At 46.8% G+C, this 16,120-nt stretch overlaps 1 protein-coding gene across 5 annotated transcripts in view; it reads left to right on the top strand.

The window, feature by feature from the left end:
• ST7 (suppression of tumorigenicity 7) overlaps positions 1-16,120 on the top strand; it is a 110,476-nt gene that overhangs the window by 30,028 nt on the left and 64,328 nt on the right. The window contains exon 1 of one of the 5 annotated variants that reach the window (XM_015853597.2): positions 3,303-4,007. The exons of 2 other annotated variants lie outside the window; for them this stretch is intronic. In XM_015853597.2, coding sequence (XP_015709083.1) covers positions 3,986-4,007 — 22 coding nt within the window. In that variant the 5' untranslated portion in view covers positions 3,303-3,985. Of the gene's footprint in view, positions 1-3,302; positions 4,008-9,133; positions 9,329-14,111; positions 14,179-16,120 lie in introns of those variants that run through there. 2 more of the 5 variants (XM_015853608.2, XM_015853617.2) reach the window with 2 other exon arrangements.

The raw sequence follows: 16,120 nt of genomic DNA, 5'->3' as shown, positions 1-16,120 counted from the left end.
GTAGCAGTGCACGTGCCCTGAAGGAGGTATGGCTGCTGCAGGTGGGGGGACCTGTGTGGAGCAGCACCTGCAGGGTGAGCTTCACGGTATGGAGCTGCATTGGAGCAGTCCTGGGGCCTGTAGGAAGGCCGTGCTGGATCAGCTGAGGAAGGACAGAAATGGGCAAAAACAAAGTGCTGTGGACTGACTGCAGCCTGCTCCAAGGGAGGCGGTAGAAGAGGATGGATGGGAGAAGGTGTTTTTAGTTTGGTGTTAGTACTGACTGCTCTGGTATGTTACCAGTGGGCAATAAATCACGTTTATCTCCGCATGCTGAGTCTGTTTTGCGTGTGACGGTTATTGGTGAGTGATTTCCCCGTCCCGATCTCAACCTATGAGGTTTTTTTTTCATTGTACTTTCTCCCTCTGTCCATTTAAGAAGGCAAAGTGAGAGCAGCGTGGTAGAGCTGAGCTGCTGGTGTGAAGTCGCTACAGTTGGTGTCACAGAGATCAGTAATTGCTGTCAGCTGCTGCTGGAGGCGACAAAACATGTAGAAGCTGGAGGTCTTCAGAGCAGAGCTGATGGGTAGCCTGCCTCCAATTTAGGAGAGAGATGACTTTGGTAGAGGCAATATAATTCCAGTAGTTGCTGGATGGGTACAGATTAAACATGCAGTCACTCATGGATTTCCTAAAGCACATCAGTTGCCTTAAATTTTGTAACATCCTTAATGTTTAATTTTTCGTCTTCTTTATCTATTGGAGGTGTGCTAGTGGCTGAGGAGCACATCCCTTCCTCTGGAAAATATGAATGTACAGCAAAGAACGTTGAATACCATATATATTTGCTGCTTTAAATATAGCTGTCTTGTGGAGAAATGTATGGAAGTTATATTGTAAACGAATCTAATGCTTGAACAATGTCTTGTGCACGTTGTGAGAAGATCATAACAATGATAATTCTTGCACGTTTCCTTTGACATTCTCTGTACGCTAGTTTACATCATCTGAACAGCTGTGTAGGATAGATAGACTTTCTCATAGGAAGAGATGAAATTTGTTAACCCTTCTTTGTGGAATAAACGAAGCGCAAAACTTGGGATAGGAAACAGAAATACTAAATTCTACTAGTCAGTTTATCTAACTGTATGGCTGTGGTCATATAAAGCAGGTGGTTGTAAAATTAAACCTGTTTCTTAAGTGATTTTGGTAGAGTTGATAAAGAATTTTAGTGCAGGTCTGTCAAGCATTGCTTCCTCCGCAGTGTAAAGCACTGACCTGGCAAAAGTAATGCTAGTGAACAGGAGTATGATGACAATCTTACCAGGGAGTAGTTGTGGTGGTTTGGGCCTTTCAGCCACGTATGCAGTGAGAACCTGGCAGTGGGCCTGGCTCCCTGACACCTGCATGGATGTCACTGGCCGGCCCTTAGGTTTTGCAACTTCTTTGGAAACAAGGCTTTGAGAAGGTCAGATTTGCTCATCAGAGCTAAAATTATCCTTAAGCTATTGCATATTAACACTAGGGGTTTTGTTCCAGGGTTTGTTGTTTAAAGACACTGGGAGCCTTAGGCATGGCACATAATAGACATGTTGGCTTTGTGAGCTTGCCTCAGTGACTTGAAAGCTGAGCCAGAAAGCTTTTGCTTCCTCCACACACCACAGCTTTTTGTCAAGCTGTTGCAGTTAAAGGAGGTGTTACTGGCCCTAAGTGGACAAAATAACTGCTTCAGTTATGGGAATAGCCAAACTGTGGTCCTGTGCCACCAATAGCTTTGCGAGCAGGAATAATTTGGACATGCCTTAATGGTGCTGAGCACCCACACCATGACTGGAAATGTTAATTGCGATTCAGTGACCAGGTCATTTCTTCAGGTGCCAGGTCATTACTTCAGGTGTTTAAGAACAGACTGAAGACATCTGGTTAGTCATTGCCTAAGGGTTGATATGAGTCACCGTGCTCAGGTGTCCATCTGTCAGTGGGGAGATGAAAGGTTGCCCATTGCACAGCATGTTTGTGAGATGTCTCACCCCAGAGTATGGCCTCTCCTATCCCTCCGTTCCAGTTAAATGCTTCCAGAAGCCTGGAAGGACTGAGTGTTCTTGGGGTGTGTGCTGCACACATAGAGGCTGTTTGAGGAGCATTCTGTGCCAGCAGAGAAGACCATGAGAAGAGCTCAGAGTGCCTTGCGTTTTGCCCCCAGCCCTTTATACAAGTACAGCAAGGAGATGGGGCTTGGTACAGTTTTTTGTCCTCCTTCCTTGCTCTGCTCAGGGCCCAGGGCTGTAGGGAGGAGCACACTGCCATTGCTGGGCCTGCACTGCCCTTCCCTGAGAGCAGAGATGCCAGTGGGCTCCCATGGTTCTGACCTGTGCATTGTATTCCAGTGGGCTCTTAGGGCAGCAGTGTCTGCTGATGGCTGGCTGCTCCCCAGTGCTGGGTGCATTGAGATGCTCTGATGGAAGGTGCCTCCAGCGTTGGCTGTTACCCATTTTCCCTCCCTGCTTACCACAGTGACATGGTGCACTCTGCAAACAGCACAAAAGCCCCTGGCAAACAGAGCAGTGGGAGCATTTGGTAATGGGTAAACTGCAAAAGATCAGAAATAGGGGGGAGCCTTTCTTTAAGTGCTTTGCTTAATGGACTTGCATCTATTTCCTTTCTTCTTGGCCACTGGCAGTGCTTTTCTGTCTTTGCCATGGCTGTAGTTGCATGTATTTGCTCAGTGAGACTCATTAAAAACTCCTCATTGTGCCCTCTCTGGACTGTTGTGCTGAAAGATGACCCCCGATATCTGCAAGCTTCTGCACATGGGCTCACTGCTCTGCTGTTCCTGCCAGTGCAAGGCATGGAGATGCCTTTTGTCTGCAGTGGGACTGGAAGGAGTCAGTGGAAACCTTTGTTTCTACAGTTTAACATTTTGAAATTACCGAATATCAGAAAAAATATATTCAATATGCAAAAAAATACACCCAAAAAATGCACTTGCGGAGGCTAAGAAACACCAGATCTGGAAGGATTAAAGGAATAAAGGAAAGAAGTAAAATAGTTCTTTGGTTGCTAGGATGCTTTTTATCACTGATAGCAGTGCGATTTGGGGTTTGTTCTTCTTTAAATGTGTAATTTATTCACTCTGGTTAGAGCACTGCTACGCTGTGTTGTGACAATGGGTTTAAGTAAATGAGATAGTTGGCTACTGCCACGTGAAGGGGGTGTCTGAAGTGCAGACTGGCTCGGGGTTTGCATTTTTCTTCGAGGGAAAGATAATGAAGAGCATTAGCAATGGAAATTTGTGATTATTGTATATTGGAAATGCCACAAATGACATTTACTTGGACATTTGTGCCTGGAATTTATTCTGCATGATGTGTTTGCAAAGAAGCACTTTGCGTCTCGTGCAGCTGAGCAGCAGAGTGTGAATTCATGGCAGATATTTCAGACAGCATTAAAGGCGCAGGTCGGGGGGTTTATCGTTGGGGAAGGAGATAGACGTCTGCCGCTTTGTCTTTTGCATTTGGTGACAAAGGAATCCCCATCTGAATTGCTGCGCTCCATCCGAGCCCCCTCCGAGCCTCTGGTTAGCAGCAGTCAGTCTTTGCAGTGTCCTGACGTCATCCAGTGTATGCATGAGCTATGCTATTGTCTTAACCAGAGCAGGGCTGGGGATTGCAGTATCTGGTGTCCGCTACCTATCTCTGCCCGCCGCTCTCGCGGGAGCGACGCCGGCCTTCCCTTATCTCTTGGATTTAACACAGAGGCTCCTGCCTTTGGCTGCCCGAAGAAGGACCTTCGCTCTGGGGGCACGTAGAGCTGTCTGCAGCGTGGAGCAGCGGAGGAGAGAGGAGGAGAGAGGAGAGGAGGGTCGGGCAGCTTGGATAGCTCGGACTGCATTGTCTGCCTTCATGACCCCTGCTGTGTAGCGGTCTCATCCCTGCTCTCATATACTCCCTCTTGTCTTCCACTCTTTCTTCTCTCCTTTTTAAAATAGCAGCATCTGGGGCCAGCCATGTTTGGCACCGAATCCTCATGTAAGTAAATGCATCCTGCTTGCATCCTCTTTCTGTTTGAACAGGGCCGGCGGTATTGTTTGCTGTGCACCGCGGTGCCAGCCTGCTTACAAAGGGACGGGGGATGCAGGAGGGCGGCATCCCCTCCATGCAGCCACATCCTGGCTGCGGGCTGCCAAAGCACCGAGGGGAAAAGGCAGCATCCTTGAATGTGCTAATTGATAAGCTCGTCCTAATTGATAAGCTTGTCTAATGGTCCTTGGTTGCGAGCACTCTGGTGGATGCAGTGCATGGATGGTACATTGAGGGGCTGAGATTGCGGCAGCGTGAGATGGGCTGGAGATGGGGAGGGATGGCTTCATCTGACAGAGAAGATGGTCTCGTTGGCTTTAGTTCTGTTTCTGGGAGCAGAGAGCCTGTCTTGGGATCCTTCCTGTGTCTGAAGAATACAGAATTAAATCAGTTGAGTGGAATGCTAAATGCTAGAAGTGGTTCTAAATGTCTGAATGGGTGAAAGATCCAAAAGAACGGCATCGGTTATATGTTGTTGTGTTGATTTTTTCCTGATCTCTGTGCTGGAAAATCATACTTGAGCCTGCCATTAACAGCAACACAGACACATGCCTTGGAAAACAAGGAGCGCTTCTTCCATGGGAGCAGCAATCAGCTCCCTGCAGACCTGGCCATGGATGCAGCCCAGGGCTTGTGGCAGTGGTGCTGGCGCAGCAGTGGGGGGGACCTGTCTTATCTATGATTATCCGCAGACTGAAAAATGCGGCGCTGCACTTCATGCCCATATAACACCGTGCATTGCAAACCCGCCCGGGCACGAAGCAGAGCATCTCCCTGCAGGCGGTGGTGCTGCATCCCCACACTGTGGGGCTGGGGCTGCTCTGCAGCTCGGCTGCTGCCAGGCAGCGGTGAGAGCATGGGGAGCCCTATGGACCCACTGCTGGTGTGAGGCCGGGCTGGGGCTGGGCAGCTGCTCCCTCTCCACACAGTGCTCGGCAATGGTTCTGCAGAATGGCAGCAAACCCTGTGCCTGGTCTGCTTGTGGATAGTTTTTCAGGCGTTGCAGTAAACATGCTTGAAGCTCCTGGTCGATGGAGCACAAGCAGAAATGCCCACTGCTGTGGCTGTGCCTGTTGATGTTGTGGCCGTATTGATACAATGCAGCCTGTGTGTATGGGGGGGGTGTGCCTGTGCATGCTGCGTGTGACTGTGTGGGGAGGTACAGTCAGTCCTGCACTTGCCCTCCTGCAGGCAGCGCATGCTGCAAACTTGGGAAGTCAGGAGTGCTGGGTGTTCATCTCCGTGCTGCTCTCTTGTTTTACGACGTGCACCATGAAATGGCCTGCCTGGCACATCTGGATGCAGCCACCAACGTGCTGACTGCTTGTTTCCATGGCTCCCGCGTACATAGATTTAGGGGATGGGAGCTTGTAGAGCCACTGTCAGTAACATGAACACTACAAATGTCAAACACTCTGCAGTGCTGCTTTTGCTTTTTCCTTCTGACAGCACGAGAAGGGCGGTCGGAGATAACGCGAGGGCAGTGCGGAAGCACAGCGGTGCTTATCGCTGCCTGGGTGCTGGGAAAGACAAACATGGGGCACGGTGGAGTGGCGGGGAGCTGGGACGCGCTGTGTTAGCAGATACCAGCCCTGCAGCACTGCGAGCTGGGAAAGGGCAACGCAGAGCTGTCTGCAGGGAGCTGGGCTGCAGCACGGCAGCTCCCGTGCGGCCATGCTCCGTGCCTTCCATCAGTCACGTGCCCTCTTTGTCATCCCCATGGGGAACACGTGTGCTGGAGATCGTTCGTCCTTAGTGCTTTTGTCCTGAGCCCTTCCACACAGCACAGTGTCGGCTGTGGGAGGCTTGGGCGATGTGGCTCAGCTGGAGTTCTTGTGTGATGTAAAGGAGTGGGGCAGGCTGTGGTTCGGAGCTCATATGGCTTACAAAGAGGGAGGCTGGAAATGGGCGACTGAAGGCAGGAGTGGACATACTGGAAAGCAGCCTTGGAATGGCCACTGAGATGAGGAAGGGACTTGGAGCATCTCCAGTGATGAAGCAAAGTGTACGGAGTCAGACTCTTGTCAGTGATGCCCGGTGCCAGGGCAGGAGGCACAGCCTGGGCCTTCCCTCTGAACACCTGGAGGAATCACTTTGGTGCTGTGCTGCGGGTGGTGGAGCACTGGCACAGCTTGCCCAGAGGCTGCACAGCCTCCTTGGAGATGTTTAAAGCCTCCTGGGCATGGTTCTGGGCAACCTGCTCTGGGTGTCCCTGCTTGAGCGGGGGTTGGGCTGCAGGGCCCTGTCAACCTCAGCCATTCTGTGTGGAAAGGGATGCCCTGCCCAATTATACTCCTGTCTGCTCTGTCCTTCAATGTTATTGTTCGTGGGCTATTTTTATTTCAGTTTTTTTTCCAAACTCCCAGCCAGAATGCATTAAATGGAAAAGGTTGCACCAAGATAATTGATTTTATAGCATCGGGAGAGTCTTGTAAAACTACATAAGAGCAGCAGTTAGCAATGAAATGAGAAACCGTAGCGCTGGATATGAAGAGCAATTTCTTCTACCTTAAAAGAGGCAATCTGTGAAGTGAATGCCCAGGTACTAGAACTGAAGTTTCACTTCATTAGTTGAGTAGGGAGCCCGGGCCCCAGCTCCAAAGCTGTACAGTACTGGTCTCCCATCAGTCAGGGCTGTCGGGGCATTGCAGAATCAGGTCAAAGAGACTGGCTTAGCTACAGAAGCTTCAAATGCCAGAGTAAACCTGGATTATGGAGGGGATTGAGATTGTAGGAGTTGTAATAAACTTGGCAAATTCAATAGTGAGACTTCAAGATATTTGGAGGGAAAAGCAGTCTCCCCTTCTTTCTGCTTCATGAGGGATTTTAGATACTTACTGAGCTGTCACTATTTTCTTCAAAGGCTTTTTAAAAAATCATAACCTTGAGATAAGAGAAGGTCTGTAGTTTGTGTAAACTCCGTTGCTGTGTTACTTCATTATCTGCCCAAGGTGCTGTCTGCAAGCACTTGGCTGTGTGTGTGCTCAGGAGGGCTGGAAGCTCAGTTCAGCTTTCTCCTCCAGCAGTGCCAGTGCCAGTGAGAATTCGCTGGTTGAGCTGTTTGCAAACATGCAGCTGTTAGAGAAATTTAACTGTGCGTTGCCCAGATAAGAGTGCTGGGATGAATGGAGACAACTTGCAGGCTGGATTTGACACACTCATTTGACAGTGTGAGACCTCCTGGTTCTTGTAGCCCTCGGTCACCTTTTGTGTCTCATCAGTTTGGAGGTCGCAAATATCTGATGGAAGGTTCTAAGTGTGATTCTAATCAGTGCTGCAGCTGTGTCCATAGGTGAGTTTCTAGAACTGGGAGGAGATCTGAAAGTGCAGGCAGTGAATGGGGTACCATCTTTCTTCCTCCCATATTGTCTCGTTACATTTGATCCTTGCCATAGCTAAAATCCTAAACTGTGGTCAGCAGAGAGGCCCATGATTGTTTAAAATTGATAAGAATTATTTTAGATTAAATATGGAAATGATAGAATAATTTGTGTTGAAGGGACCAGTACCTCCTTCAGACCTGGACTGATCTCCAGGTTACATCCATCTCAATGGATGTATTATATGGATGTTATACCATCTCAGTCCATCCACGTATTTGCAAAATGATGGGAGATCAAAATGAGCTTCAGCTTTGACCAGTTTGATTTACAGAACCAGAAACAAGGATCAATCTTTAAGCCCAAGGACAGCTGAAAGGCTATTAGAGTCCCGTTGGGCCACATGACCCAGATAGGAAGTTCAGTACATGCAGTGGGGACTGCAGTGAGCCAGACTAGAAGCACTGGAGTTTCGTGTGATTCTGGGGGTAACCAGTGTCAGTGCCCCACTAAAGACTTATTTGCAGAACAGTCTAAGCCTTTGGTTTCCATCTGAGCTAGAATCGCCTGCTGATCACTGAAGCACCAGGGAAGGTCTATAAAGAGCTGTGAAGAGTACTGTAAATTTGGGGTGATGGAGTATTCCAAGTTGCAGGATTGACAGATATCTTTCCTGCTTGTTAAAACACTGCTGAAACACCAATGTTTAGACCCTTTCATATTAAGGTCGCTACCTATAACAAGGTCTGCAGGAGGTTTAGAAATGACTTTTTGTTCAATATCATATAGGATAGAATGCTGAGCTTCTGTGATAGGAAATAAAGATATAAAACTATAGAGAAAAACATCCAGAATCCAGTGTAGCTCAGTGGAAAATTGACTGTCTGTGTTACATTTGGCCAACAAGAAGCCCATGCTAAGAGACCAAATTATGATGCTCAGAAACCAGGATTCTGTGTGGACCCACATTCTGCCTAGGCCAAGAAATATGCCGCTGTTTGCAGCATCATATGGAAAGTGTTTTAGGAGTTCCTAAGGCTGTTTGTGGGTTTCATTTTGAATTGGGATCTTGAGGTAATTCGAGTGTTCCAAACAGCACGTGGAAATCAGCGGGGAAATTCTTGTGAGACTCTAAGGCAGTGATGCAAAGTTAAGGTCTGTTGTGTGTGAGAAGTGTGTAGTTACAGTGGGGACTTTCCACATTTGTATAGGCCTTAAAATAGCTTTTCTAAAGGATCAACTGGGCAGGGAGGGATGAGAGAGTGATGTGAATGAGCTCTGAAAGAATGTAATCTGTACTCTGAAGGTCTGTAGCCTAAGATGCTCTGGGAGGTTTTGAAGATGTCAGCATAAAGATGGTCCATCTCCTTTTGCCTCTCATCTTTTACATGCTACTCATTAGCCCAGTGATTTCGCTTCTGCAGTGAGAATGTGATTTCATGTCTGTCATCACACCAGCAAACGCTGGTTTCCATGTTGCTGCTCGGACCAAGTGTGAGTGTACCTTTCCTGCAGCGCTCATCTGCCTGTGGAAGTACCCAGCTTGTGGTGCAGCAAGGAGTTTTAAGAGGTTGCGTTCTTGATGTTGATGAGTTGTACTTACGAAAGTGCAGCAAAAGGAGAATGTACTCACTCGCAGCCTTTGAAGTTCCTGGATGATGGTAGTAGAAAAAGGAGATGGTGTAGTTTTTGCTGAGTGTGTTCTTCAGGGGATCGTATTGTGAGGTGGCAACTGGGGAGTGATTATGACACATACACAGCAGTTCTGTGGAGCGCAGAAAATGGCAGCTGACTCCACCTGTAAGATCACTGCTGCAGGATCAGCAGACAGCAGCATCCCAAGCAGAACCTGAAGTACATAAATCACACTGGCTGTCCAATACTCAGTCGCTCCGATTCTGAGAAAGCTTAGCACAAGGAAAATACCGCTGGTCACAAATGAAGAAACAAGTAAGTGTGATTATGAGTAATGCTGAAACATGCTATAAAGGTGTATTTATCATTTACAGGAGCTGAATGTGGAAGCTGTTATCCTCACTAGCCATTTCTCCTGGCAGCTGCCTTCATGGCAGGCTTTAGCCAGGCATCCTGGGCTGTCTCAGTGGTAGCAAGAAATGAAACCAAACTGTTCATCTAAAATGGCCTAGAGATTTCATAGGCAGTAGGTGGAGGGGAAGGTCTGTGAGAGGGTTAACTAAGCTGGGGGAAGTGCTCCTGCAGCTCAGCAGCATGTATCAGCCTGGTTATTCTCTGCTTGCGTGGTCCACAGTGATAACTGCAGATAAGCTGTTATTATAATGTACAGAGCGTGATAATCAGTCTGCCTCTGCAGATGGATGGAAAAAAGCTCCAAGTGGTGGAAATAAGCAGCCAGATAAAAAAGCAGCAAGATCGGAGCTGCAGAGCTCTCATTCTGGAGTGGAAGTTCCCCCAGGAAACCTCCCATGCATTGAGAGGCTTCATGCATTCGGATTATATGAGGGAAATAGGGGAATATAGTGTCCTTTTTAACAGAGCAGAAATGTACTTTCTGTGACCGTAAAACTGGGAACATATTCCTGACTTAGTAGTGAGTTCATTCGGAGGCTTCAGGCCTGGGAGTCCTGGTGGACAGAAGGTAGGCCGTGAGCCAGCAGTGTGCCCTTGTACTGAGGTGCATTGAAAAAGAGCATGGCGAGCAGGTTAAGGGAGGTGATCCTTCCCATCTAATACACTGTGTTGAGGCCACATCTGGAGTGCTCCTTCCAGTTCTGGGCTCAACTACTGGAGAGAATCCAGCAGAGGACGACAAAGATGATGAGGGGCCTGGAGAGCCTCCCTTGTGAGGAAAGACTGAGAGACCTGGCACTGTCCAGCTTAGAGAAGACTGAGGGGAACTCATACATATCTGAAGGGCAGGACTCAAGTGGATTGGGTCAGGTTCTTTTTGGTGATGCGTAGTGACAGCACAAGGGGCAACAGGTGCAAACTGGAACGCAGGAGTTCTGTCAGGGGTACAGTAGCTGCAATGATCAGGAGATTTAATTACCTGCCCAGGAGTTATCTCAGTAGCTATACATATTTATATTGTACCTAAGTATTTATGCATATTACTATGCTAGGATATACCTGCATGCCACAGAAGGTGTTCTTGCTGTGGGCATTGTGAGTCACAGCCTGCACTGACCTGTTCTGATGTGAACAGACATCAGGTTGGTTGTTCTGGAGCGTTGCATGTATGCCAATAACTTGCAGTCTCTTTAGTTCCTGGCTGCATTTCAGTGATAAATGAAGCTGTAGATTCAAAATCAGTGCCCTGTGCTGCAGGAGATTTGAGCTACGTGTCTGGCGTTTCGCTGTGCTTTGTCTTGTTTGTCTGTCTCTAGCAATGTTCAGTTGATTCTTCCATAAAATAAAGTGCATATAAATAGTCACACAGAGCTATGCAAAAGGACAAGAGGAAAAGGCACATATTGGGGCTTGCCATCCCTAATAGTATTCCCTTAAACATCCACACTTCCCTGGGGGTACAAAGCGATGTGTGTCTGTAATCCAGGCTGTCAGTGCAGTCGCTGTCCTTGCATGGCGAGGTACTGCTTGTAGCAGCTCATGTTTGCAGTAAATGCACATTCTCAATTATTTCTGAAAAATATTATTTCAGAAATGTGCATTTTCAGCTATTCTCCTTCTGTTTACTGATTATACTAGAAAGAAAGATGTGGCTGTATCATAGAATGACCTGAGTTGAAAGGGACCTTAAAGACCACCCAGCCCCAACCCAGTGCCATGTGCAGGGCTGCCACCCCCCAGCTCAGGCTGCCCGGGGCTCCATCCAACCTGGCCTTGAGTGCCTTTGGGAATGGGGCAACCACAGCTTCCATGGGCAGCTGTGCCAGTGCCTCACCGTCCTCTGAGTAAAGAATTCCCCCCTAATATATAATCTAAATCTCCTCTTTTTGAATTTAAAACCACTCTCCCTCATCCTGTCATTATCTGCCCATACCTCAAGGTATGGCTTTAAGCTTCCTTTTCCTTTATAAAGTTGCTTCTTCCAGGGACTTATACCTGAGCCCAAGGGAACTGAACTTATATCTGATTGCTCCTCTTTAATTGATTTCACATCAATGATTTCAGGAGTCTTTCATCCAAAACAATGCCAACAACAGCAGTTGGCATATGGTAGGAGTCACTGCAGCCAAGTCTCAGCATTGTCCATTTGCAGCTGTTCCCCTTCTCTTTGGGAGCACCATGTCAATATGGTATCGAGCAGTGAAAGACTTACCCAAATAGATGTCAAAACCTTTTACTGGGGGCTCTTAAGAGCTGAGACTGATGGATGAGATCAGCTTTTTCTGTGAGTACTCTTCTCCGAGATCACCCAACCATCCACCTACCACCACTATAACTCCACTAACCATGTCCCCCAGTACAGCACCTACACATTTCTTGCACGCCTCCAGGGATGGCAACTCAACCACCTCCCTGGGCAGCCCATCTCAGGCTTCTTAACATGCATGAGAATGAACTTTTATAAGGGGTTTGAAGTTCACATCTGCCAAAGTGGAACTGCAGTTTCCAAACATAACAAATGAATAACTTTGTTTGTGGAAGGTCTTGGAATTCTCCAGTTATGTGCTGGGTTTTTTTTTTATATGTAAGTTTATAAATGGCCAGGGGTATCATCCAAGTGGAGACCGGTGATGAGTGGTGCTTCTCAAGGGAGAACCTTATAGCAGCCTTCTAGTACCTGAAAGGGGCTGACAGGAAAGCTGGAGAGGGACTTGTAAGGGCAGGTAGCGACAGGATAAGGGGAAATGGTTTTAAACTGAAGAGGACAGATTTAAACTAGATATTAGAACAAAATTATTTACTGTGAGGGTGGTGAGATGCTGGAACACAACCAGAGAGGTTGTGGTTGCCCCCTGGAAGCATTCAAGGCCAGGCTGGATGGAGCTTTGAGCAACCTGATCTAGTGGGAGGTATCGCTGCTTCTAGCAGGGGAGTTGGAACTAGACAGTCTTAAAGGTCCCTTCCAAACCAAATCACTCTGTGATTCTATGATATCAAGATAAGCAGTTTGAGAGACAGAAATGAGCAGGTTTGATAGTGGAGTCCTGCCTGCTTGCTTGAAATTGCAATCAAGACATTGGTATCCTTTTACTCTAATATCCAGAAGAGAAGATGATTGTAGATTTGCTGTAGTACACGTTGTTATCCTGCTGTGGGAACAGGAGTTAATCATGTCCATGAAGCCAGTGCTCCTGCTCCTGCTTGAGCTGGGAAAATCAGGCAGTGTCTGTTGAACTGGGGAGGAGAAGCAGGGATCCCAAAGGCCATCCAGTGTGCAGGGAGTTGTCACAAATCTTATTTATTTCCAGAGCTTTTCAGAGCCTGCAGTGTAGGCAGGCTTCTTTCTCCTTCCCTCACTTGCTGATGGCTGCTTTTGTTGTTTTCTCTAGGTCTGTCAATCCTGACTGTGCTCTATTTTACTGAGAGCACCAATTAGAAAGCCGAGCATTTGCTCTTCCTCCCAGATGGCTCCCTCTGCGATACTGGGAGCAATCTGTGCTGTAACAAAATGGGCACAAGCCCAATCTGTAATCTTGTGCACAGATCAGTGCAGCCTGCCATTTTAAAATGAACTGATAGTGGGGTGGGAGCAAACCGTGTAGTTAGTGGGAAGGAGCTGAACTGGGATGGAGTAGCAATAGGAGAAAGGAGAAACTGCCTGGTGCTGCTTTGCATTAGCCTGGCTTGCTCCTAATCCTTATAGCCATCCAGCATTGATGCTAGCAGTAAAACAATACCAGTCCCTGTGTGCTGCTGTGTTATTTTCAGCTCCTGTCAATACAAGGCATTTCTATTTAATTTGCATCCTTTTTCCCCCTCCTCTTTCTCTAATGAACAAGTGAGTACAGCAAATGCATTTATGTACTTCTCAGCAATGCCTCCCCTCTAGCTGCGTGTACTCTTAAGATCGCTTTCAATTCATTGCTCACTATAGATCTGTCAGCATCTTGTAGTAAGAGAAAATAGCTGAATGTCTCTGCTTTTTGATTCCATCTCCTGCAGTTTCCAGCTGCTTCATGGACATTTTGGTTCAGAACTCAGATTTCTGAGTGCAAACCTATAGTCGAAGATCATCAAGTCCAACCGCAGCCTAACCATAGTACCTTAACTCTAACAACCCTTGGCTAAATCATATCCCTGAGCACCACATCCAAATGGATCTTAAGACACATGCAGGGATGGTAATTCAAGCACCTCCCTTTGCCTGCTTAGCTGCTGGAAGCTCAGTGTCCTTTCTGCTACAGCCCATACAGTATGCCAGATAAGGTTGCCTGAGCATAAAAAGATACACTGATTTAATTCAGTAAATCTGCAAGGCCGTATTTCAGTCTCTGGTAGACAGACCGGGTTTGGAGAGCTCGGTCTGCTATGGAGAGGTCTTTGGCATGAAGAAGAATAGGCAGCTAGGAGTTCTGCCTTTATCCTCAGTTTACAGGTCGGTACTGAGTGTTTTGGAAGCGGACAGAAATCAGTTCTGAAACAAAAAGATGTTTTAAAATAGAATCCCTAAAAAGGTAAGAGATCAGTCAGCTGCTAAAAGAAGCCTGCTCTGCTGGAGGAGGGAGGCAGACAGACAGACAGAAAATGGCTGTTGTTATCTATGACATGGCCTTCAGCTATTTGGCCTGGAGTAGCCTCTCATATTTTTATCTGGAACCTGTTGGTTTTTAAATTGCTGCTGGTAGTGCGCTGCTTTCTGCTCGCAGGACTTGATGTTCTTTGAGTGGACAGGTAGAGGTCATCTCTAACAGGTAAGGAACAGTTTCACCCACGTTTCACCCAAATTTATCTCTGCACAAAGCAGCGTTTCTTCCAATTCCTGTCACTGATTACATCTTTGAACAAGCTGCAGGGGCCGCTTGGCAGCAAACGCCTGTTGGAGCTCCAGCAGCTCCTGCACTCCAGGGCAGAGCAGCACAGGCTTGAAGCAATTACAGAAATTTATGTTGTAGTCACTTATATCCCCACTTTTCTACTCTCTCTCTCTGAGTTTGTGGCTGTTGCTGAGTAGAAGAATGAGAGCTTGTGTATGCTTGTGTGATTACAAAGGTAAACCTTGCATTTTGTGTTACATCCTCCCCCAAACACACAGAGCGATTCAGTGAGGAGGTCAGGTGTTGGGTGAAATGTAGTGAAAAGAGTGAGGAAAGAAAAACAGTGGCTTCAAATGCATTGATTTCCTGACTAAGGTACTGTATTCTGATTCCTAACAAAATTTAGCACTGTGCACTTTTCATTGTTGAATTCTACTCTGATTATTAGTATCGTTTCAGATGGAAGGCAAATGGTGTTTCTGTCATTAATTAAGTTAGAGTAAAGCAGTGAATTGCAGAAATAATGAGTTTTAACATGGCTGATGGATTTAGATCAGTCAGCCATTATCAGAAATTCTTTCTCACTCCTTTTATTTCTCAGTATTTCATCTGGGCACTCAAGTAAAGTGAAACCAGTCAAAGCTGAGGTACTGTCTGTGCATTTAGAGTACAGATTTTTGTCACACCTTAAGTTTTATTGTGTTGTCAGTAGGCAGAATCCTGCGAACCATCAGCGTCAGAGGGATGAACTGTGGAAAATGGCCTTTCCTCTGAAATAAATAGCTTGCTTTCTGAAAAGTCACTGCTGAGATAACAAACATCTATCAAAGCATTCAGATAATAAGGCATCTCTTATGGACTGTGAGTGCTGAGATTGACTGTCAGGATTCGTCCTTATCACAGGGGGTCTGTCTGTGGCCCAGACTGGAGTCAATTTAACCCTGCTCAACCTGTGGGACTTCAGTCTTGCTGCACTGTTGTCCTCCAGCAGCAGCATTGGGATGGGGACACAACTATCTGAAGTCTCCTAACCAGATCTTTCATTATGTTTGAGCACTGTGCTCACAAGGGATATGATTTAACTGGGAAGTATTGGTAATGGTTGGACTGGACGATCTTCTAGGTCTTTTCCAACCTTGATAATTCTGTGATTCTGTGAAGATGGTTCTTGTGGGTGAGAGTCTTTAGAATCTGCTTGTATTCAGAAGAAATAAATATTAGATTTTTTGTCTTCCTTTGTGATTTAAGATGGGCTCCCCAGTGAAGACGCTGTATATATTTAACTGCACTACTAAGCCATTTCTGTTGAGAGGCTAGGTGGCTGAAAAATGCAAGGCATGAAGGGGACATTTGAGGCTCAGGACAGTTGCCTAAATGAGGTTTCTTGGGTTGATAGCACTAATACTCTGGGTGTATTCTGTCTGTGTAGAGTGTCAGTGTTTCAGAGACACATCTCAGACAGCTTTGGATGCATGTGCTTAGGCAGCTGATGAGATCTTAAAGAAACTGAGTCGCATAAAGTATTGTGGGTTTCTCAGATTCCTGAGTAACTGTGGGGGCTTTGCTTGCTTTTTAGTTTAGTCGTGTTCTTATTTTTGCTTTTGTTTTGAAGGGTAGAGAGTAGAAGTCAAAGTGATAATGATAAACTTGGGCTCTGGCAAGGCGCCCGCGTCAACTGTTGCAGTCATTAACCCTGGCTGCTTAATGGCTCAGGCACAGGGAGGAACATGCTGTACTTGAATTATCTGGCTCCCTCCGTTTGCCATTTACAAGCAGGGACAGACAGAAGACAAACATTTCTTCCCCTAAATATGGGACTTGTTATAGTTTAGTTGCTTGGCAGTCGACTTGACTGTAAATTAAGCAGACTATTAAGCAA

Source organism: Coturnix japonica, chromosome 1 (assembly GCF_001577835.2).
Source record: "Coturnix japonica isolate 7356 chromosome 1, Coturnix japonica 2.1, whole genome shotgun sequence".
Taxonomy (NCBI): domain Eukaryota; kingdom Metazoa; phylum Chordata; class Aves; order Galliformes; family Phasianidae; genus Coturnix; species Coturnix japonica.
This window is presented reverse-complemented; position numbering and strand designations above follow the sequence as displayed.